At 38.1% G+C, this 21,509-nt stretch overlaps 1 protein-coding gene across 2 annotated transcripts in view; it reads right to left on the bottom strand.

The window, feature by feature from the left end:
- The window catches only part of mmp24 (matrix metallopeptidase 24), a 46,501-nt gene extending 33,999 nt beyond the window's left edge, over positions 1-12,502 (bottom strand). Inside the window, exons 1-4 of one of the 2 annotated variants that reach the window (XM_035948432.2) lie at positions 12,122-12,238; positions 3,723-3,831; positions 1,404-1,552; positions 959-1,075 (exon numbers count right to left, since the gene is read on the bottom strand). In XM_035948432.2, the coding sequence (XP_035804325.1) occupies positions 959-1,075; positions 1,404-1,480 (194 nt within the window). In that variant the 5' untranslated portion in view covers positions 1,481-1,552; positions 3,723-3,831; positions 12,122-12,238. Of the gene's footprint in view, positions 1-958; positions 1,076-1,403; positions 1,553-3,722; positions 3,832-12,121 lie in introns of both variants that reach the window. The other variant, XM_023270792.3, reaches the window with a different exon arrangement.
- Positions 12,503-21,509: the final 9,007 nt, after the last annotated feature.

Raw genomic sequence — 21,509 nt, 5'->3', positions numbered from 1 at the left:
GACCCAAATTACATGACCCAGCTGCCAGCTGGAGGTTCTACTGTAGAAGACTAAAGTACCGACATGAGATGCATTCAGGGGCCATGGGATGAAGACCATTTACATCAGACCAAGAAGTAAAAGGACCACAACATAAAGACTTAAAACTACCACCGAGAAACAGGAAGTTACCACAAAAGATGCAAAGTCACCAGAAAAAGACAAAAAAATGCTCCTAAATGACTAAATTAGCACCAAAAGATGGGAAATCATCACAATAACATGGAACCTAACCACAAAAAGACGGAACAATCCCCATATAAAGTCAAAATCACCACAAAAAGTCAGAATTACCACCAAAATAACGGGAAGTTCCCACAAAAACGTGGAACCTAACCACAAAAAGATGCTAAATCAATGCAAAGAGTCAAAATCACCTCTAAAAGACAAAAAAAACTCTCCAAAACCCCCAAAATCCTCACAAAAAGAAAAAAAAAGCCAAAAGACAGGAAATCACCACAAAAACCAGCAAACTCACCACAAAGATTCCAAATTAGCTCATGAAGACCAAAAAAAATCCCCATAAATGACAAAATTGCCACCAAAAGACAGGAAATTCCAACAAGAACATCGAAACTAACCATAAAATGAGCTGGTTTAGATGTTGGAGACACAAGTTTACCTGTAGGAGATCTTTGTTATTGTTTACCTGTAGGAGATCTTTGTTATTGTTTACCTGTAGGAGATCTTTGTTATTGTTTACCTGTAGGAGATCTTTATGATTGTTTACCTGTAGGAGATCTTTGTTATTGTTTACCTGTAGGAGATCTTTGTTATTGTTTACCTGTAGGAGATCTTTATGATTGTTTACCTGTAGGAGATCTTTGTTATCGTTTACCTGTAGGAGATCTTTATGATTGTTTACCTGTAGGAGATCTTTATGATTGTTTACCTGTAGGAGATCTTTGTTATCGTTTACCTGTAGGAGATCTTCTTGTCCCTCCACCTCTGTCCGGTCAGAGCGTATCGTTTGTTCCTCTGTCTCCGGCTGGTGTGAGGATGATCAGGAACGCCACAGCGAGGCCTCCGCATCCACCTGAACACAACATCCCGTTAAAATCAGACCAACAACCACAACAAGTGTTTCTATAAATCAGCTGCATTGTACATTTAAAAGTGCTAAAACTAATCACAAAGGTAAGCGGCATTAAATTAAACAACCCTAAACACTATTTTAGATTCAAATTTTAGATGTAAATTTCCTGTTTTTTCGACTGTAGGTGAATGAAGCAAGGATGACCATAATTCTAATCTAATAATTTGATGTACTTTTTGAATACTAAATGAGTGTTTTTGTTTGTTTAGCTTCATTTTGATGCTGATACTTTTACATTTCTGTACTGTGGTTTTGTCCAAACACTCACTCGATGGTGGTCTGGTCCAGGACTCCGGTCACTGGGATGCCGTAGAAGCGCTGCATCGCTGCCACGGCCGACTGCATGGCTTTCTCCTGCCGCAGGTCGGACGTCCGCACGTCGTGAGGAAGCAGGTAACCGTAGTTCTTCAGCCACGTCTGGGAGGAGGAAGAACGGGAGGAAGGTCGGTTAAAGGACGACATGTTTAACCCTCCTGTTGTCTTCATTTACGGGCACCAAAAAATACTGTTCCCTGGTCTGAAAAAATCCAAAAATGAAGCAAAAAAATTCCCCAAATATCTGAAAATGTTCAAAACCTTCAGGAAGAAATTTCCAATAATTCCTTAAAAGTTTCCCTTAAAAGTTTTTTTTTTTTTTTTTTTTAAATCCAGTGAATTTCGCTGGTTTTTGTTTGATTTTTTCGTGAATGTTCTTAAAGAGACATTTTTTAACATTTCTTTTTCCATCCATCCATCCATTATCTATACACCACTTAATCCTCACTTGGGTCATGGGGGGGGTGGAGTCTATCCCAGCTGACTCAGGTGAAGGCAGGGGACACCCTACACAGGTCACCAGTCTGTCACAGGGCTACATACAGAGACAAACAATCACTCTCACATTCACACCTACGGGCAATTTAGAATGATCAATTAACCTCAGCATATTTTTGGACTGTGGGAGGAAGCCGGAGTACCCGGAGAAAACCCACGCATGCACAGGGAGAACATGCAAACTCCATGCAGAAAGATCCCGGGAAAGCCGGGACGTGAACCAGGGATCTTCTAGCTGCAAGGCGAAAGTGCTAACCACTACACCAGTGTGCAGCCATACATTTCTTTTTTTCACACCAAAAGATGTCAAAAAATTTGTCTCTTTATTGTTCTGTTTTGTGTCGTTTGTCTGATTTTTGTCATTTTGTGTCTCATTTTTGTTGTTTTTTTGCCTGGCTTTTGTCATTTCTCTCAAGTTTTTGTCATTTTGTCTCATTTTTGTCATGTTTTGTCTTGTTTTTTGGCCTTTTTTGGTCGTTTGTCTCATGTTTTGTTGTTTTGATCCCAAAAATGTTGAAAATGTGGACATCAGGAGTTTCATTGTGAAATTTTTTGCCACATTTTCGAACTTTAAAACAGGTCGATTTGAAATCCAAAAATTCAGCAAAAAAATTCCCTAAATTTCTGAAAATTTGCAAAACCTTCGGGAAGAAAATTCCAACAATTCCTTAAAAGTTTCCCTTAAAAGTTTTATTTTAAAAAAAATCCCCCAAATTCGGCAAGAAAATTCTTGTAAATATTTTCAAAAAATGAGTAAAAATCTCTCAAAAAATCCTAAAAATATCTAAAGTGATCCCATATATATCAGTTTAACTTCTGATATTTTCTTTAAGAACATTCACAATAAAATCAAAAGAAACATTTTTAACATTTCTTTTTTCCACCAAAAAATGTTCAAAGATTTCCCAAAAATGTTGAAAATGTGGACATCAGAAGTTTCACTGTGAAAACATATTTTTTTCCCCACATTCTCAGACTTTAAAATGGTTCAATTTTGACCCGCAGGACGACACGAGGGTTAAACTTATTTTGAGTTTTCTTGTAAAATACAACTCAAAACAAGATAATTTCAAGATTGTTTGACTTAACAAGATATTTCAGATGCATTGTCTTAAAACAAGTCCCTCCATCTGCTGAAATGTCTGTTGTTAAGTGAATTTATCTTAAATCAAGTAGGATGAGACATTTTGACTAAAAATAAGACAAACAGACTTGGTAGGATTTAGAGTTTTTACAGTGTAAGTTCATTTCACATCAAGGATTCTGCCTGTTTTCAGTCTTTTGGGCTCCAGCGAGCTTGAAGTTGATGAGCTGCAGCTCCGACTGCTGCGATCTGCACCAACATTCATCCTCCTTTTCAGGGTCACATCTCAGTCAAATGTATTTTTAGATTTCACTCTCATTTCTGAGGAAACCTCTGATGTTCGCGCATAAGAGAGTCTGGAAATACAAGCTGGAAATCATTAAAAAAGGAAGAGAAACCGCCTGAGAATTAAAGTTTAATCGTATTAAAGTAACTCAGTGGATATGCTGCTAACAGGAGATGCTAACGGGAGATGCTAACGGCTAATTCTGGGTGTTTTAAATGGTTTCAAATTTACCCAGAGAATTAAAGAAATATCAATGTTTTACTTCTTGTTAATAAAACCAGTGAAGACTGAGAGGCAGAAGAATAAAAAATTAAAGAAAATGACGGATTATTCAGCAGAGAACAGCGAAGAAGGAGATTTATTCAAAGTGTCAAAGAGAAACTGAGAGAAAAACGTTGAATTACAGAAAATCTGATTCACTCTGATCCAAAATCGAAACCTGGGATGATTCTTATTACGTCGTACGTTTTACTTTGCAACCGTCCGTCTCCTTAATGTGACATAAGTCGATTCCTGCAGAGACAGAAGCAGAAGAAGAAGAAGGAGGAGGAGGAGGAGGAGGGAGGTAAACGAAGCAGAGGAACATGAAAGTGTTGAGAGAAAGAAGCGGCAGCAGAGATAAGAGTGAGGAGAACGAGGAAAGCGAGGGGAGGCCGAGTCCACAGCAGCTCTTTAATAATTCAGAGAGAAGCAGCTTCTCTCAGCTCGACCAGAACAGAAACCAGCAACCACAAAAAAACACAGCCGAGACGTTTAGATACTCACGGAAACATGTTTTCACCAGAAAAATTAAAGATAAAGAGGGAAAGTCAGCACTGGTTTCAATATACAGTCATGGAAAGTCACAATTACAACACAACAAGTGCAAATGTCGACATATGAAGTCAACAATAAGACAAGAAGTGAAAATTATGACACAATAAGTTGAAAACTTGACATATTAAGAGAAACTATTGAGATAAAACTTCAAAATGAGACAAAATTCCAAATGTTGAGATAAAAATCACTTGTGTTGTGTTTAAAAATCAAATAATGTGAAAACAAGTCAATAAATCTATGAGATAAAGAACCAAAACTGAAACAGAAATAAAAAAATTTGACTTAAGTCAAACGTTAGAGATAACTGAAAAAAATCACAAATTAGGACAAACGTTTGAGATAATAGATTATAGAAAATCTAGTAAAATATGTCAAAAGTTTTACATTTTAAGTCAAACTATTTATTCAAAGTGTCAAAGAGAAACTGAGAGAAAAACGATGAATTACAGAAAATCTGATTCACTCTGATCCAAAATCGAAACCTGGGAGGATTCTTATTACGTCGTACGTTTTACTTTCCAGGTTTTGGACAGAAGACGTTACAAGATGTTTTATTTTATTTGTGTGTTCAGACTTGTGTTGTTTAGTTCATGTCGAGCAGCTGATCATGGTTTCAGCGCTAATCTGCTTTTAATCCAAACTGTAAACTGACTGCTGATGGTTTCATTAAAAGCTGCTCTGATGAATGTTTGACACTAAAACAATAAATCTGATTTCATTCTGCTCCATTTACAGTCAAACAAAACAAACAAACAAAACCCTCCTGAGCTAAAAGCAAAAAATATACTTAATGTATGCATGGAAGAACACAATACCAAGATTCAAGGTGTCAACACATTCAAAATATATAAAAACCTCACAATATCACTGCTAATAATATATAGATTTAGTTTATTCCTGTTGGATCAGCAGAAATAAACTGTAAAAAAAACTTGATGACCACTGCACAATTCTGGCACTCATTCTCAAATCTCAAACTTGAGTCAGTTAAATTGATAGTATAATGATACCGCCACCTCCATGCTTGACCGAAGGGACAGTGGCCAGAAGAGTCAGAGGAGTCTAATAAAGACAAAGAAATGTTGTTTTCTATGACAAACAACCAAAATATCCAATTTATGGGGATAAAAGACAATGTAAAATGATAAATTCTCACACAACTCTATGACCACTGAACAAATCTCAGACTTAAGTCAGTTAAATTGATGGAATAATGATACCGCCACCTCCGTGCCTGACGGTACGTATAGTGTCCAGAGGAGTCGAGGATAAACCAGAAGATTGAAGCCAACCAGATTCTAACCTGAGCCATGAAACCAAGTCTGGAGCTTCAAACTGTCCTCTGGAGCTGTGAGGACCGACACACAACGTCCTCGCAAGACGCTAAAATCTGTCCACACAAACATTCTGCGATGATGCACTCTGAGCAGCGAAACCTCTGAGGACTAAATACTGCATCCATCAGTATGTTGGTGTGTAAGTCCTCGTTCACGCGTTGTGTCTTGGATGAGAGGTGGAACATCTTCAAGAACCTACAACAAGTTCAACTGGATTACTCTGGTAGGTTCTCTGGTAGGTTCTTGAGGACTTTCCACCTCTCATCCAAGATGAAAGACGGAACATCTTCAAGAACCTACCAAGAGGAGAGGTGGAACGTCTTCAAGAACCTACCAGAGAAGTCCGGTTGATTTCTACTGAAGATCCTACAGTCACCATAACCTGGATGACTGAGAATCTCCACAGACAACAGGATTATTCTGATGAAGATGAACTGATGGGACTCAGAAACACCCCCACAACTTTATCAACTGTTCCTTGTATCATTTCTGATGGATAAGTCCTGATAAGTCCTCAGCGGTGGATTTGTAGTAGGATCACAATCATGGGATCGCCAGCAGGCAGCTGTGTCACAAACTGACACAAAATTCTATTAGAATTGAACCTGTCTGTTATTGTCACCATAAATCGATGATTGTTTGTCTATAAAACATTTTAATAAAGACAAATAAATGTTGTTTTCTATGACAAGCAACCAAAATACTCCGATATCCAATTGATGGTGATAAAAGACAATGAAAAGTGATAAATTCTCACACAAAAGCTGGAATTAGCATTTGTTCTGACTTAAAACATCAACAGAGACACAAGAGAAAAACTAAAAGACACAAGAGAGCAAACCAGGACAACAAGGACACACAAAATGACCAAAAAGAGATAAAAAAAAAAAACATCATAGAAAAACATGTCATAGAAAACATCACTTCTTTGTCTCTATTAAGACGTTTTATAGTCAAACAATCACTGGTTTATCCTGACAATAACGACAGATTAAATAATGATGAGCTTTTTGGGCCGGTGGAGCAGAATAAACCCAGAATAAATCCAGAAAAAACCCAGAATAAAATCAGAATGAAACCAAAATAAACCCAGAATAAACCCAGAAAAATCCAGAATAAAACCAGAATAGACCCAGAATAAACCCAGAATGAAACGAGAATAAAACCAGCATAGACCCAGAGTAAACCTAGAATAAATCCAGAATAAACCCAGAATAAACCCAGAAAAACCCAGAATAAAACCAGAATGAAACCAGAATAGACCCAGAATAAACCCATAATAAAGCCAGAATAGACTCAGAATAAAGCCAGAATAAATTCTGTTGGTGGATGGGAGGCGGCTGCACCTGCTGCTCTCCAGCTGAGAAGGTAAATAGTTTATCAGGAGGAGAGCGGCTCTATTTTTATCTCAGCAGACAGACGGAGGAGACACGCTGGCAGGCTGACGCACAGGTTGAGGCTTTGGGGCGCGACGGCCAATCAGGCGCAGAGACAGACGGAGAGGTGGCCAATCAGGCGGCCCGACGGGCAGGTGGACAGATGCAAACAGACAACCTGAAACAAAGCTTCCTGCTGCAAGGAGGACAAAATCAGCCTGATGTGGTTAAAACTGTGTTCTGATGGTAGAGGAGGCTGGTAGTGGGGCTCTGTTGTTGTTGTGTGTCATTCTGGTCATTAACAGAGACACAAAATGACCACAAAGAACAACTAAAAGACACAAGACAGCAAACAAGGACAACAAGGACATGCAAAATTACCAAAAAGAGACAAAAAACAGCAACACAACTGAAAATAACAACAAAGAGACAAAAATATGGTAAAGATTCAGAAATTAACTACAAAGAGACACAAAACGACAACAAAGAGACACAAAACGACAACAAAGAGACATAAAATGACAACAAAGAGACAAAACGACCTCAAAGAGACACAAAATGACAACAAAGAGACACAAAACGACCTCAAAGAGACACAAAATGGCCACAAAGAGACACAAAACAACCACAAATAAACACAAAATGACCACAGAGACACAAAATGATGACAAAAAGACACTAAATGACCACAAAGAGACACAAAACGACCACAAATAAACACAGAACGACCACAAAGAGACAAAAAACAACCACAAAGAGACACAAAATGACAACAAAGAGACACAAAACGACCTCAAAGAGACACAAAATGACCACAGAGACACACAACAACCACAGAGACACAAAACGACCACAAAAACACACAAAATGACCACAGAAAGACACAAAATGCCCACAAAATTCTTATATAATTGAATCTGTCTCTTATTGTCACCGTCAGTCGAAGCTTGTTTGACAAAAAATGTCTTAATAAAGACAAAGAAATGTTTTCTCTGACAAACAACCAAAAAAAAGCCCAAAATATTTAATTTACTGTTAAATAAGATAAAGAAATTTGATAAATTGTCAATTTATCCGATGTTCATCTTCATTTATTCAGATCTGAGATGTACAGTTTGAATCATTAACAGCTAAAATGTAAATTTAAACGTAGATTATTGTGTGAAGATGCTGCCACCAGACCCTGAGCGTCCGATTCTACCACTTATTGTCTTCTCTTTACAGACGCTGAGCTCATAATAATCAAACTCCCCAGAGTGACCCACATTCAATACGGCTCAAGTTTCGCCTCACGTTGACGTCAGCGTCGGACAAAGAAACAGCTTCTCGTCCTCCAAACACACCACCATCGCTGCTCTTTGTTCTCCGCTTCATCTCAGACACCAGGAGTTTCAAGAAACGTCTTCACTTGTTCCCTTTAAACCTACAAATACTTCAGGATTTATTTGTGTCTCCACAGAATCAGCGCTGGTTACAGTAATGAAGGAAAAATAAACGACTGAAAGACTCAAAACAAGCTGAGAACAGCAACAAAGACACACAATCCACCCCAGAGACTCACAACAACGTCACAGTAACACAAAAACAGCCACAAAGAGACACAATCCACCCCAGAGACTCACAACAACATCACAGTAACGCAAAAACACCCACAAAGACACACAAACCACCCCAGAGACTTACAATAACATCACCGTAACACAAAAAAAGCCACACAGAGACACAATCCACCCCACAGACTCACAACAACGTCACAGTAACACAAAAACAGCCACAAAGAGACACAATCCACCCCAGAGACTCACAACAACGTCACAGTAACACAAAAACACCCACAAAGACACACAAACCACCCCAGAGACTCACAATAACATCACAGTAACACAAAAACACCCACAAAGACACACAAACCACCCCAGAGACTCACAATAACATCACAGTAACACAAAACCAGCCACAAAGAGACACAAAATGACCACAAAGAGACACAACGACTACGACCAGATGCAGATTCAACTCCTTTATGACGTCACCCAGGTGGTAAATAATGGACTCACAGTGATGACATCACGTCTGTGGTGTCGAATTACATCATCCAGACACAGTGACAGTGGCTGACATGATTGGCTGATGAAGTTTTCTTCATTAAGACGATAAATGCTTGTTTGTAAAACGTTAAAAAAACATTGCAGAGCTGAAGTTTTGCTGCCATTTCATGATTGTTCATCACTGTGACCTGAATATTTGAATATTTTTAGACTTTTATCGAACAAAACAAGAATTCAAGGACATCACTCTCAGCTCTGCAACATTTTACAGACGTTTATTGGACATTTAATGAACAAACGATGAATCAAAAATGAAAATATGTGAAGATTTTAAGCAAAAACAAAGAAAAATTCCAAATATTTGCAGATTTTATCATGTAAGAAGAGAAGATTTGCTGCTTTTCTTAGTCGTGTATCACTGAAAACTGAATATTTTTGGATTTCTGTTGAACAAAACCAGAAACTGAAGATATCATTTTCAGCTCTGCAACATTTTTGTCGTTTTTTTGACCCAACAATAACGAGGAGAACCATCAACTGCATCCTTCTCATTCTAGTGTTCTGAAGATCACAGCAGCTTGTCGGCATGACAACAGCAACAGCAGCAACAACAACAACAACAAAAACAACAGCAACAGCAGGATGATGTGGTTCTTTATGCTGCTGGAGACGCTGCAGGTGCTGCTTCGTCTGAATCAAAGCAACTAAAACAGCAACTCTGATCATCAGAAACAGAGGAGGAGGATCTAGAATGATCTCCTCTGAAGGAAGGAAGCAGGAGGATCTACAATGATCTCCTCTGAAGGAAGGAAGCAGACAGGAGGATCTAGAATCATCTCCTTCCTCTCTGCCGTCGTCTCCATAAATTATGGAGGTTTCTATATTTGGACGGAGACTCTGGAGATGCTTTGTTCAGCAGCAGATGAAAGAATCACCTGAAAGCCGCTGATTTTTCCTCAACATCCTGAACATCTGCAGCTTTTAGAGACACTCTACCAGAACTCAGAGCCTCAGAAACCTCAGAAAGAACCAGCAGAGAGACGACGAGCATCGAAACCAGGAAACAAAGACTCCTCAGAGGTTCAGGGAAGCTGCAGCATCATTTTAAGGGATTTTTCTTCTTGCAGCTGGAGAGTTGCACGTCGTTCATTAAATGAAAATAAAAAAAAATTTATACAAAATGAAAATAAAATAAATTAAGGAAAAATAAATTCAAACAAAATACATTTAAATAAAAGCGATACAGCAGGACGCTGTTCATTAAATTAAAATAAATTAAATTAACAATTTAAATTTAAATAAAATGAGAATAAAATAAAATCATTTTTAAATGAAATTAAGATAAATTTAAATAAAATAAAATCCATTTAAAAGTAATGCGGCAGGACGTCGTTCATTAACTTAAAATACAATCAAATTAAATTAAATTTAAATAAATTAAAAATAAAATATATGTAATTAAATAAAATGAAAATAAAGCAAAATGAATTAAAATTAAATATTTTTAAACTGAATTAAGGTTAATTAAAATAAATTAAATTTTAAAATAAAAATTAAATTGAAATAAATTAAAATAAATATTTTTAAATGGAAGTGCTAAAGCAGGACGTCGTTCATTATCAGTGGGTCTAAAACACACACGTGCACGCGCACACGTGCACACCTGAATATCCCGCTGTGCAGCCGGACTCTGAAGACGGCTTCAGGTGAGGAACTTCAGGGAAAATTAAGGGGAAAGTTAAGGAGAAGGTTAAGGGGAAAGTTAAGGAGAAAGTTAAGGGAAACTTGAAGTGATTTTCTGTTTTTTTGATGAATTAAAGCGTCTCAGAGTTTAAACCTGAATAACGTCTGAAACCTGAACATTTACTGACGCCTTTATTCTGTTTGGTGACGATGAAATTTACACATCTGGATCAGATCAGGTCTACTTTATCTAAAGGGGTCATTTATTTACACATTTTTGTATCATCTTTAAAAAAAATTTAAATAAAAAAATATTGTCACTCTTGTGAGTTTTTCCATTTTATAGTATTTTATAAATTTTTTTTAGCTTATTTCACTTTATTTTATCTTAATTTAACTGAATTTTAATCTTATTTTATTTTTAAATCTAATATATTTTTAATTACATTTTATTTAATTTTACTTATATTTTATTTTATTTTATTTCACTTTATTTTGTTTTATTTAAATGTATTTTATTCAAAAAAATTTATTGAAATTTTATTTTATTTAAATTTCATTTAAATATATATAAATTTCAGTTAGTTCTTTTATTTTATTTTATTTAAATTTTATTTAATTTGTATTTGTTTTATAGTTATATTTGATTTGATTTTTATTTAAATTTACTTTGTATTTTATTTTATGTAAATATAATTTAATTCAATTTTATCTTAATTTATTTTATTTAAATCTAATTAAATTTTATTTGTATTTTATTGATCTTATTTTACCTTCATGTTACACCCTCATATTCTGTGTTGTTTTATTGTTCACATTTCACTAATTTTTCATGCAGATTGACAAAACACAGACATAATCTCAATTTTTTGCTTTTTTCCCCACAGAAAATTTTAAAGTTTGTCAAATCAGAAGATGTTTTAAAAACCTTTCTGGTAAATCTGGTCCAGATTTGAGTCCAGACAGAAGAATTTCAGATCTGAACCTCTTCTGATGTGATCTATGTGTTTAAAAAAAACAAGGAATTTTCATAAATACCAAAAAAGATTTCAGGAGACAAAAAGCCACATTTCACTTGTTTTGATTAAAAAAACTACATTCAATCTCTAATATTTGTTTTTTCACAAGTGTTTTAAAGGTTTCACGAATCAGAAACAGTTTTGAAAACGTTTCAGTTTTTCTGGCTTCATCTGGTTGTGAAAAAGAAAAACAAACTTTTTTTTTTTTTTTTTTTTTTTTTTTACACCTGATGGACAGAAACTAGAATTTATTTTAATTTGTGCATTTTTTACAACTAGAATGAAGGTTTGTCTCACTGATACAGTAAAGATTCAACAGATCAGTCTGCAGTCCTTCTATGATGATCTGGTCCAGATTAAATAAAGGTTCTAGATCTAGATCTGGTCTGATGAGGTCCAGATGTTTTAGATCTAGATCTCCTGGTTCCGTCCCTTAACTTTCCCGTTAAACCACCGGAGCCCCGGTGAACGTGAGGCGGACCTCAGCTCCGGTCCTCCGGTGCTCCGGTACCGGGACTCACCTCCACGATGAAGGTCTTCTCCTCGCCGCACACCGACACCACCCAGAGCAGAAGCGGGACGTAGCAGGTCCTCCACAGCCCCGGGAGCCCCGCCGTCCTCCTCCGCCGCCTCCCGCCGCCTCCCGCCGCCATGGCCGCGTCCCCGAGATCCCCCCCACCGCCGCCTCCGCCGCCGCCTCCCGCCGGTGATTTCCAGGCTCCTGCTGCTGCTCGTTTACCGGAGCCAGCGGTCCGTGAGCCCCCGCTGCATCCTCGGTGCGTCTGTCCGTCCCGGTGCTCGGTGTGTCCGTCTGCTGGATAAGGAGCTGCAACAAAGCGCGGAGGCAGGTCGGTGTGTCCGGGTACCAGTGAGGAGGAGGAGGAGGAGGAGGAGGAGGAGGAGGAGGAGGAGGAGGAGGAGGAGGAGGAGGAGGAGGATGAAGAGGAGGATGTTGTTGCAGTTCCGTCTCTCCACCGCTGGAGGCGCTGCGGAGAATCTTTGTTCTCAGTTTATTCAAATCTGTGGAGGAAAAATTGACCCAGAAATTAAACTGAAACTAAAAAACTGATTCAGAGATCTTAGTTCTGGCCTCACAGGATTTCAGAAACGCGTTTCTGAGCTGATGACAAGAAAAATACTCAACACGACCAAAAAAAATACACAAAACGACCACAAAATACTCAAAACAACCACAAAAACACACAAAATGACCACAAAAATTAATTAAAATAACTACAGGCACAACAACGACCATAAAAATGCACAAAACAATTACAAAAATTCATTAAAAAAGCAATAAAGAGACAACGACCACAAAAATTCAGCAAAAACTAAAACAGCCAGAATTACACCTAAAATGACCACGAAACTACACACAACAACCAAAAAAAATTCCCAAACAACAACTAAGAGACAACAAGGACCACAGAGACACAAAAAGACAACAAAAATAAACAAAACAACCCCAAAAGTTCATTTAAAAAACAACATACACAACTACGACCAGTAAAATGCACAAAATGACCACAAATATTCATTTAATAAACAACAGACACAAAACCACCACAAAAAGACACAAAACAATCACAAAAAGTAATTTAAAAAAAACAAAGACACAACAACAACTAAAAAAGTGTAAAAACAATCACAGAGACACCCTTTAAAAAAATCATTTAAAATAACAACAACAGCAGCAGCCAGGATAAGACCTAAAATGACCACAAAGAGACACAAAACAAACAAACAACACAACAACAAAGACACAACAACAACCATAAAAATACTAAAAGACGACAAAAATACACAAAATAGCACAAAAATTCTATTAAAAAACAGCAGACAACTAAAAAAATATAGAAAGAAAAATACACAAATGACACAAAAATCCATTAAAAAAACAACAAGGACTACAAAAAATCCCAAACAACAACTAAAAGACAACAACTACCATACAGACACAAAAAAGAGGACAAAAAGACACAAAAGAACCACAAAAGTTCATTAAAAAAACAACAAAGACACAAAACAACCACAAAGCTTTAAGCTCACGTGTTTTTTCTATTAATTCAGTTTTAAACACGTTTTATATTTAATCTCTGAATATCTTTATTTTTCCTAAACATCTGAATGTCGTGTTTGTTTCTCTGCAGCTTCCTGTGTTTTTAACTTTCACATTAAGTTCTGTTTGTTTCATATAAAACAATAAAATAAAGCTATGTGTGTAGACGTGTTGCGTAGACGTGTTGTGTAGACGTGTTGCGTAGACGTGTTGCATAGACGTGTTGCGTAGACGTGCTGCGTAGACGTGTTGCGTAGACGTGTTGTGTAGACGTGTTGCGTAGACGTGCTGCGTAGACGTGTTGCGTAGACGTGCTGCGTAGACGTGTTGCGTAGACGTGTTGCGTAGACGTGTTGCGTAGACGTGCTGCGTAGACGTGTTGCGTAGACGTGTTGCGTAGACGTGCTGCGTAGACGTGTTGCGTAGACGTGTTGCGTAGACGTGTTGCGTAGACGTGCTGCGTAGACGTGTTGTGTAGACGTGTTGCGTAGACGTGCTGCGTAGACGTGTTGCGTAGACGTGTTGCGTAGACGTGTTGCGTAGACGTGCTGCGTAGACGTGTTGCGTAGACGTGTTGCGTAGACGTGCTGCGTAGACGTGTTGCGTAGACGTGTTGCGTAGACGTGTTGCGTAGACGTGTTGCGTAGACGTGCTGCGTAGACGTGTTGCGTAGACGTGTTGCGTAGACGTGTTGCGTAGACGTGCTGCGTAGACGTGCTGCGTAGACGTGTTGCGTAGACGTGCTGCGTAGACGTGTTGCGTAGACGTGCTGCGTAGACGTGCTGCGTAGACGTGTTGCGTAGACGTGTTGCGTAGACGTGTTGCGTAGACGTGCTGCGTAGACGTGTTGCGTAGACGTGTTGCGTAGACGTGTTGCGTAGACGTGCTGCGTAGACGTGTTGCGTAGACGTGTTGCGTAGACGTGTTGCGTAGACGTGCTGCGTAGACGTGTTGCGTAGACGTGTTGCGTAGACGTGTTGCGTAGACGTGTTGCGTAGACGTGTTGCGTAGACGTGTCTATAAATGTGTGTTTAATGTGTGAACTCTGCTGAGGACAGAAAACATTTTAATTTAAAACCCAGCAGAAAAACAACTTCCTGTCTGAAGCCTGTGATCAGCTGTTCACTGTCGGCCTTCACTGAGTCACAGCCCACTCCCACTCAGATGAACCTACACAACCTACACACAGACACACAACCCGAGATGAACCTTGACAGACACAAAGACTCACACCTTCTCCTCCTCTGCAGACGTCTACAGGATGTTGTGTGTTTCTGTGTCCTTGTGTGACCTCTACAGGTGATCCTGGTTTTCCTTTATGTCTCTTTAGATAGAAGTCTGAGGACTGAGACTCTAAAATACAACAAAAAAGGATCACAAAGACACAACATGACAACAAAGAGACACAAAATGACCACAGAGACACAAAACAACGACAGAGACACAAAATGACACAAAATGATCACAAAGAGACACAAAATGGCAATAAAGAGACACAAAATGAGAACAAAGAGACACAAAATTACACAAAATGACCACAGAGACAAAAAATGACCAGACAGAGACGTACAATGAGAAGCTCAGACTGAACATTGATCTGGTGCTGTTCATTCTCACCTGTTCTCACCTGTGAGCAGCTGCAGGTCTCACTGAGCATGCTCAGTCCGGTCCAGCAGACACCTGTCAGACTGTGAACACACTAAATGTTGTGTAACGTTAGAACACAGAGGACTCCAGCTGTGATCTGAACTACTGCTGTGCAGGTGTGTCTTACCTGCAGGTTACAACTCTGTGGACCAATCAGAGCGCAGCTGAAACCCACATGTCTGTATGTGGGAGGAGCCAAAACAGCAAATTAATATTTTATAACAATTAATCTAATTTAAATATGTAAACAGTGAGATGTGTCTCTGCAGCTTTATAGTATGTTGTGTGTTTATGGTCATTCTCTAGTTGTTGTGTGTCTTTGTGGTCGTTTTATATCTTTTTGTTGTCACTTTGTGTCTCTTTTTAATCATTTTGTGTCTCCTTGTGGTCATTTTGTGTCTCTTTGGTCATTTTGTGGTCATTTTGTGTCTCTTTGTGGTCATTTGTGTGTCTTTGTGGCCATTTTGTGTCTGCTCATGCAGCTGCACAACTGTGATTAAACTTTATTAGCTACAGGAACAGTTGACAGTGTAATGGTGAGTGTGGAGCAGCAGGGGGCAGCACTGTGATGTTTTTAACTGCAGCTCTCTCTGTTTATACTCTGTCTAACAGAAACACCCTGGACAGTTGTGTGTTGTTTGTGTCTGTACATGACTGCAGCTGAAACACAAACACACAAAGTGTTGGTGAGGATTTATGGAGCAACACAACCCAGATAGAATAATTATTTTCCTCCTCTGTGGGGGAAGATTCAGGACTGGAGACGTGTTTCTTTCCATGGAACCCACAGCTCATCTGCAGCTCCGCTTTCTCATTTTATCTGACATTTTGAATATTAGTTTGGACAATTTACATTATATTTTGTTGTATTGTACATTTAGTTTCATCATTTTCCATCACGTTGTGGTAATTTTTGTCAGGTTACATCTTAATTTCATCAGTTTGTGTGACATTTTTGTCTTTTTGAATCTCTTTTCTGGAAAACTTGTGCCACACTGTTCATTTTTTGTCTCATTTTTGTTGTTTTGTGTCACATTTTGGCATTCTGTGTCTCATTTTTACCAGTTTCTGTCACATTTCGTTCATTTCATGTGTCATTTTTAGTCTTTATGTCTTGTTTTGGCCATTTTGCTTCTTATTTTGTTTGTTTTGTTTTCTTTGTAGTCTTTTTGTGTTGTTTTATGACATTATACATCACACTGTGGTCTTTTTTTTGTCATTTTGTGTCACAGTTTTATCATTTAGTATCACTTTTGTGGGGGCTGCACAGTGGTGTAGTGGTTAGCACTTTCACCTTGCAGCTAGAAGATCCCTGGTTCACGTCCCGGCTTTCCCGGGATCTTTCTGCATGGAGTTTGCATGTTCTCCCTGTGCATGCGTGGGTTTTCTCCGGGTACTCCGGCTTCCTCCCACAGTCCAAAAATATGCTGAGGTTAATTGATGATTCTAAATTGCCCGTAGGTGTGAATGTGAGAGTGATTGTTTGTCTCTGTATGTAGCCCTGTGACAGACTGGTGACCTGTCTAGGGTGTCCCCTGCCTTCACCTGAGTCAGCTGGGATAGACTCCAGCCCCCCATGACCCTAGTGAGGATTAAGCGGTGTATAGATAATGGATGGATGGATGGATGGATGGATGGATGGATGGATGGATGGATGGATGGATGGATGGATGGATGGATGGATGGATGGATGGATGGATGGATGGATCACTTTTGTGACATTGTGTGTCTTATTTTGGTCAGTCTCTGTGTCTGTTTCTGGGTCTCTTTAGTCATTTTTGTACTTTTCTGTTTTGTTTTTGATCCATTGCGCCACATTTTGTGCCTAATTTTTGTAAATGAGGGTCACCTTTATACATTCTTAGTCTCTTTTGTGTAATTGTGTCTTTATTTTGGTCAATTTCAGTCACATTTTTATTATTTTGTGTGGTTTTGTGACCATTTTACACCACATTGTGGTAAATTTAGTTGTTTTCAATCAATTTTGTCATTTTGTGTCTGATTCTGGATGTCTGGCAGGTTATTTAGGTCCTTTTTTTTGTCTCATTTTGGTCATTTTTTGTTTGATTTAGCCCATTTTGCTTCATAGTTTGGTCATTTTGGGTCTGGTTTTGCTAATTTTGCACCTAATTTTAGTCATTTTGTGTCTAATTTTGCTCATTTTGTGTCTAATTTCATCATTCTTATTCTAATTTTGGTCATTTTGTGTCTGGTTTTGCTCATTCTGTCTCTAATTTTGGTCATTTTGTGTCTGATTTAGCTAATTCTGATTCTTATTTTGGTCATTTTGTGTCCGATTTAAAGCGACATGAAGCCAAACTAGTAGAATCGTGTCACATCAACTCATCTATGAAACCAAACTCGTCATTAGCCGTGAAACAAATCATTTCTCTGCGTCCTAAACGGTGCAGCAGTGCATGACACGTGCACATAGCTGAGTAATGATGAACAGAGTTTGTGTGTTTACTGTCAGTCTTTGTTTCCTCCATGCCTGATGCTTGTTGTGAACCTGTTGAGCCGCTACAGCCTCAAACAGATCCTGTTTGGCTTTGATCCGCTGCAGCAAATTCCTAAATGTTCCTCTGCAACAAAAGCTGAAGCGCAGTCTGCAGCGTCGCTGCGCCCAGAGCAGGTTTGCATGACGTCTGCTGTCCTGTGTTCATCTAAACCTTCAGTTTCAGGCCTTTGTCTGGTCTCCAGAAGGTCACGGTCGGGGTTTGGACGGGGTTTTGTGTTCCACTGAAAACATTCCTGCTCTCCAGAGTCTTTCTATTGTCTAATTATTTCATCACGAGCTATTAATAGATTCAGACTTCACATTTAAGGGTCTCATAAATCAGTGTTAAAAATTCAAATGGTTGTTTCTGACCATTTTACTTCTTCAGATGTTGGCAAAAATAACCACTTTTATGACAAAGAGTAAGATTAAAGTCTGACAAATGGCTGCAAAACTTTTTGTTTGTCCACGAACCTCATTAATCATCTTCCAATTCTTTGAATTGATCTGGTGATGAGACACTAAATGACCAAAAGGAGACTGAAATGAAGTAAATGAGATGCTATATTATTAAAAAAAGATGCAAAACTATCAAAATAGAATGCAAATGGACCAAAATGATACGCAAAGCGAGCCAATAGAGATGCAAAATCATCAGAATCAGGTGAAGGATGATCAAAATGAGACGCTAAATGGCCAAAATTATGTCAAATACCCAAAGTGAGTTACTAATTGACCTAAATGAGATGCTAAATAACCAAAACATGACCAATGACACGAAATGATTAGAAAGAAACTTAGAACGATCAGCCCAAGAAGCAAAAATGACCAAAATAACACAAACAATGACCAAAATAAGACACCAAATGACCAAAATTAGATGCAAGTTGACCAAAATGGGACAAAAAAAATGATCAAAATGGGATGTAAAATGACAAAAAAGGTAAAACATGACATTTAATGACCACAGTGAGACGACGAGAGGCCAAACTGAGAAGCTAAATGAACTGTGGGTTGTTTTTACCAGCTGTGCACCATCCTACGCTGCTAAATGCTAAGCTAAGCTAGCCACTGGTTAACGTTAACTGTAATTCTTTGCATGTTTTCCTGTAAAGTGCAGGTTGAGGACTGCAGTGAGGTTCAGGAGGTGCTGCTTTGAGCAGAGCTGAGTTTAAACTGAAACATACCACAGTTAAACCGCTGCTATGAAGGATTTCCCTCTGAGCTGTTATGAAACCTGGAGGTTAAAAACAGGAGGAGACGCTTTATTAGACACAAAGAACGAGTTTGGAAATCAGAATCGACGTGACTTTTGGTTTCCAGGCGGCGGTTCTGTCTGAAGATGTTCATCGCTTGTTAAACACTCAGTGATTCCTGTGGCAGCTTATTATTACTGCAAATAAACCACACTGCATACAAACTATAATTATTCAGACGTGATTAATAAAGGAGGTATTTACTGTACACTGATATAAATATTATTTTGGGCATGACTTATCATGGCTTATATGAGGAAATAACATTGTTTACTAAGATGAACTGCAAAATAAAGAATTAAATGTACTTTTCTTACATTAAATAATAATAATGATTTAAAAATGTTGCGTTAAGTACAGAGCAACAGATATTTTTTAAATTACATAAAGAATGCCAGAAAAAGGCTTATTTAAGTTTTATTTTAGTTGTTTTCGTTCATAGTTTTGCTATATTTCCAAATTTGCAGCGAGTTTCATTTGTTTTAAATTATAAAAATAAAACAGACCAAATAACATTAATACCTGATTCTCCTCATGTTTCTGCATCATTTAATGTTTGTCTTTTCAGTAAAATCTTTTAAAAATATCATCGTTGTTTGTTTGCACAATAAAAACATCCTACAGCTAAAGTCAAAGTACCAAGAAAAAAGTGTTTAGAACTTGAGGAAAAATTCTAACAAACTGAATAATTAAAATGTCAGTTAATCACCAAAAAGGGACTCTTTAATTTATGGCTAACAGTAAGAGGAAAATCAGTAACTAAACATAGTTTTAGCTTTAGCTAAGGCTAGCTGTAGCTATATTAGCAGCTAGCTGAGGGACTGAAATGAGCTTCACTTAATTATTTTTTCTGCATAAAAAACATTATTTCATCTGTAAACTTAACCCAGAGCCATAAGAAATGACAAAATGGCAGAAAAACAGGTCAGTGAACGTCTTATTGAGCATCAAAATATTTGTGAATCTAAAAATAAATCCTCCTCTAGTAACCAGACGTTGTTTTGTTATATAAATCTGCTGTTTTCTGTCATCGGTTGCAGATGGACTTTGAGCGTCTGGATCTAAATCCAGATTAAAGAGTTTACAGCTGTGAGGACAATACAGCAGCCAGACGGAGGAAAGATTCAAAATAAAAGCCTCCAGGGAAACCAGCTCCAAACTGACCTTCAAGGACCAAACAGAAAACACCAGGAGGCCTGAAAACGACGCAGAAAGCAGCTGTGAGCTGCAGGAAACGCTGCATCCTGAAGATTAGCTGCAGGAAATGCTGCTGCTGCATGTAAACAGGAAGTCCTGAAATGTTCTGGATATCAGGAGTCAGTGCAGATAAATCCTCCCTTTCAGCTGTTACAATTATTTATTATCAGTTAAACCTACATAATACTGCAGTAGTGATCAACAATACATTCAAAACCTTCATGAAAAATCGTCCTCCAGTAGAAATACAGAAATATTAGCAGCTAATTCCTCTAATATGAATCAGCATGGACCTGCAGACGCTTTATTTTGGTTGATTTATGTTCATTTTATTTGCTTTGTGTCAGATTTTGATTAATTTCTGTTAATCTGATCATTTGAGATTTTGTTTGACTTGTGTCTCATTTTGAATAATTGCTGTGTGATTTTGGTCTTAAATCTGATTTTATTTGTTTTGTGTCAGATTTTGGTTACTTTCCGGGTAATTTTGGTTGGTTTGTGTCTGATTTTCGTCACATTTCACTGATTTTGGTCCATTTCTGTGTAATTTTGGTCATTTTTTGTCTGATTTCAGTTGTGTTGTGTTTCTGATTTTGGTCGATTTGCGTCTCATTGTTTTCTGCTTCTGTCTGATTTTGCTCATTTTCTGTCTGATTTTGGTTGATTGATGTGTAATTTTGGTAAGTTAAGGCTCAAACACACAAAGAGACCAGCAACATATGAACCGGACACAGACACGGCAGGTAAGTTGATGAAGGGAAAAAAACCCAACTTCATTTACAAATAACTCAACTAACCAAGATAGGAATAATGGTGAAAGTAAAAGGGCAGTAGCTGCTGGCCAAGAGAAACAAAAGAGGGGTGGTGAACATGGCTAAGCCTGCAATGGGCTCTCAGATCAGTCACCATCCCATAATAAACTACCTAAACACAAATAACTGCTACCAAAGAAAAACAGCGAAAACAGGACTACCAGCAACTACAGCCAAACTAAAACAACAAAACCCAGCAATCTAAACATGCATGAGGAGGGAATGAACCAAGTACCTGAAACGAAAGAACTCAACGTTAATCACAAAAGAAAAGTTTACAAACAAAACAAAACATGTTTGTCCAGGAGGACATGTGGCTTTGTGCTGCTCATATCTCTGCTCCCCCTGCCTCCCTAAATACCCTCCTCCTCCCTAAATACCCTCCTCCTCCTCCTCCCTAAATACCCTCCTCCTGCCTCCCTAAATACCCTCCTCCTCCCT

This window comes from Amphiprion ocellaris, chromosome 5, assembly GCF_022539595.1.
Source record: "Amphiprion ocellaris isolate individual 3 ecotype Okinawa chromosome 5, ASM2253959v1, whole genome shotgun sequence".
Classification (NCBI taxonomy): domain Eukaryota; kingdom Metazoa; phylum Chordata; class Actinopteri; family Pomacentridae; genus Amphiprion; species Amphiprion ocellaris.
This window is presented reverse-complemented; position numbering and strand designations above follow the sequence as displayed.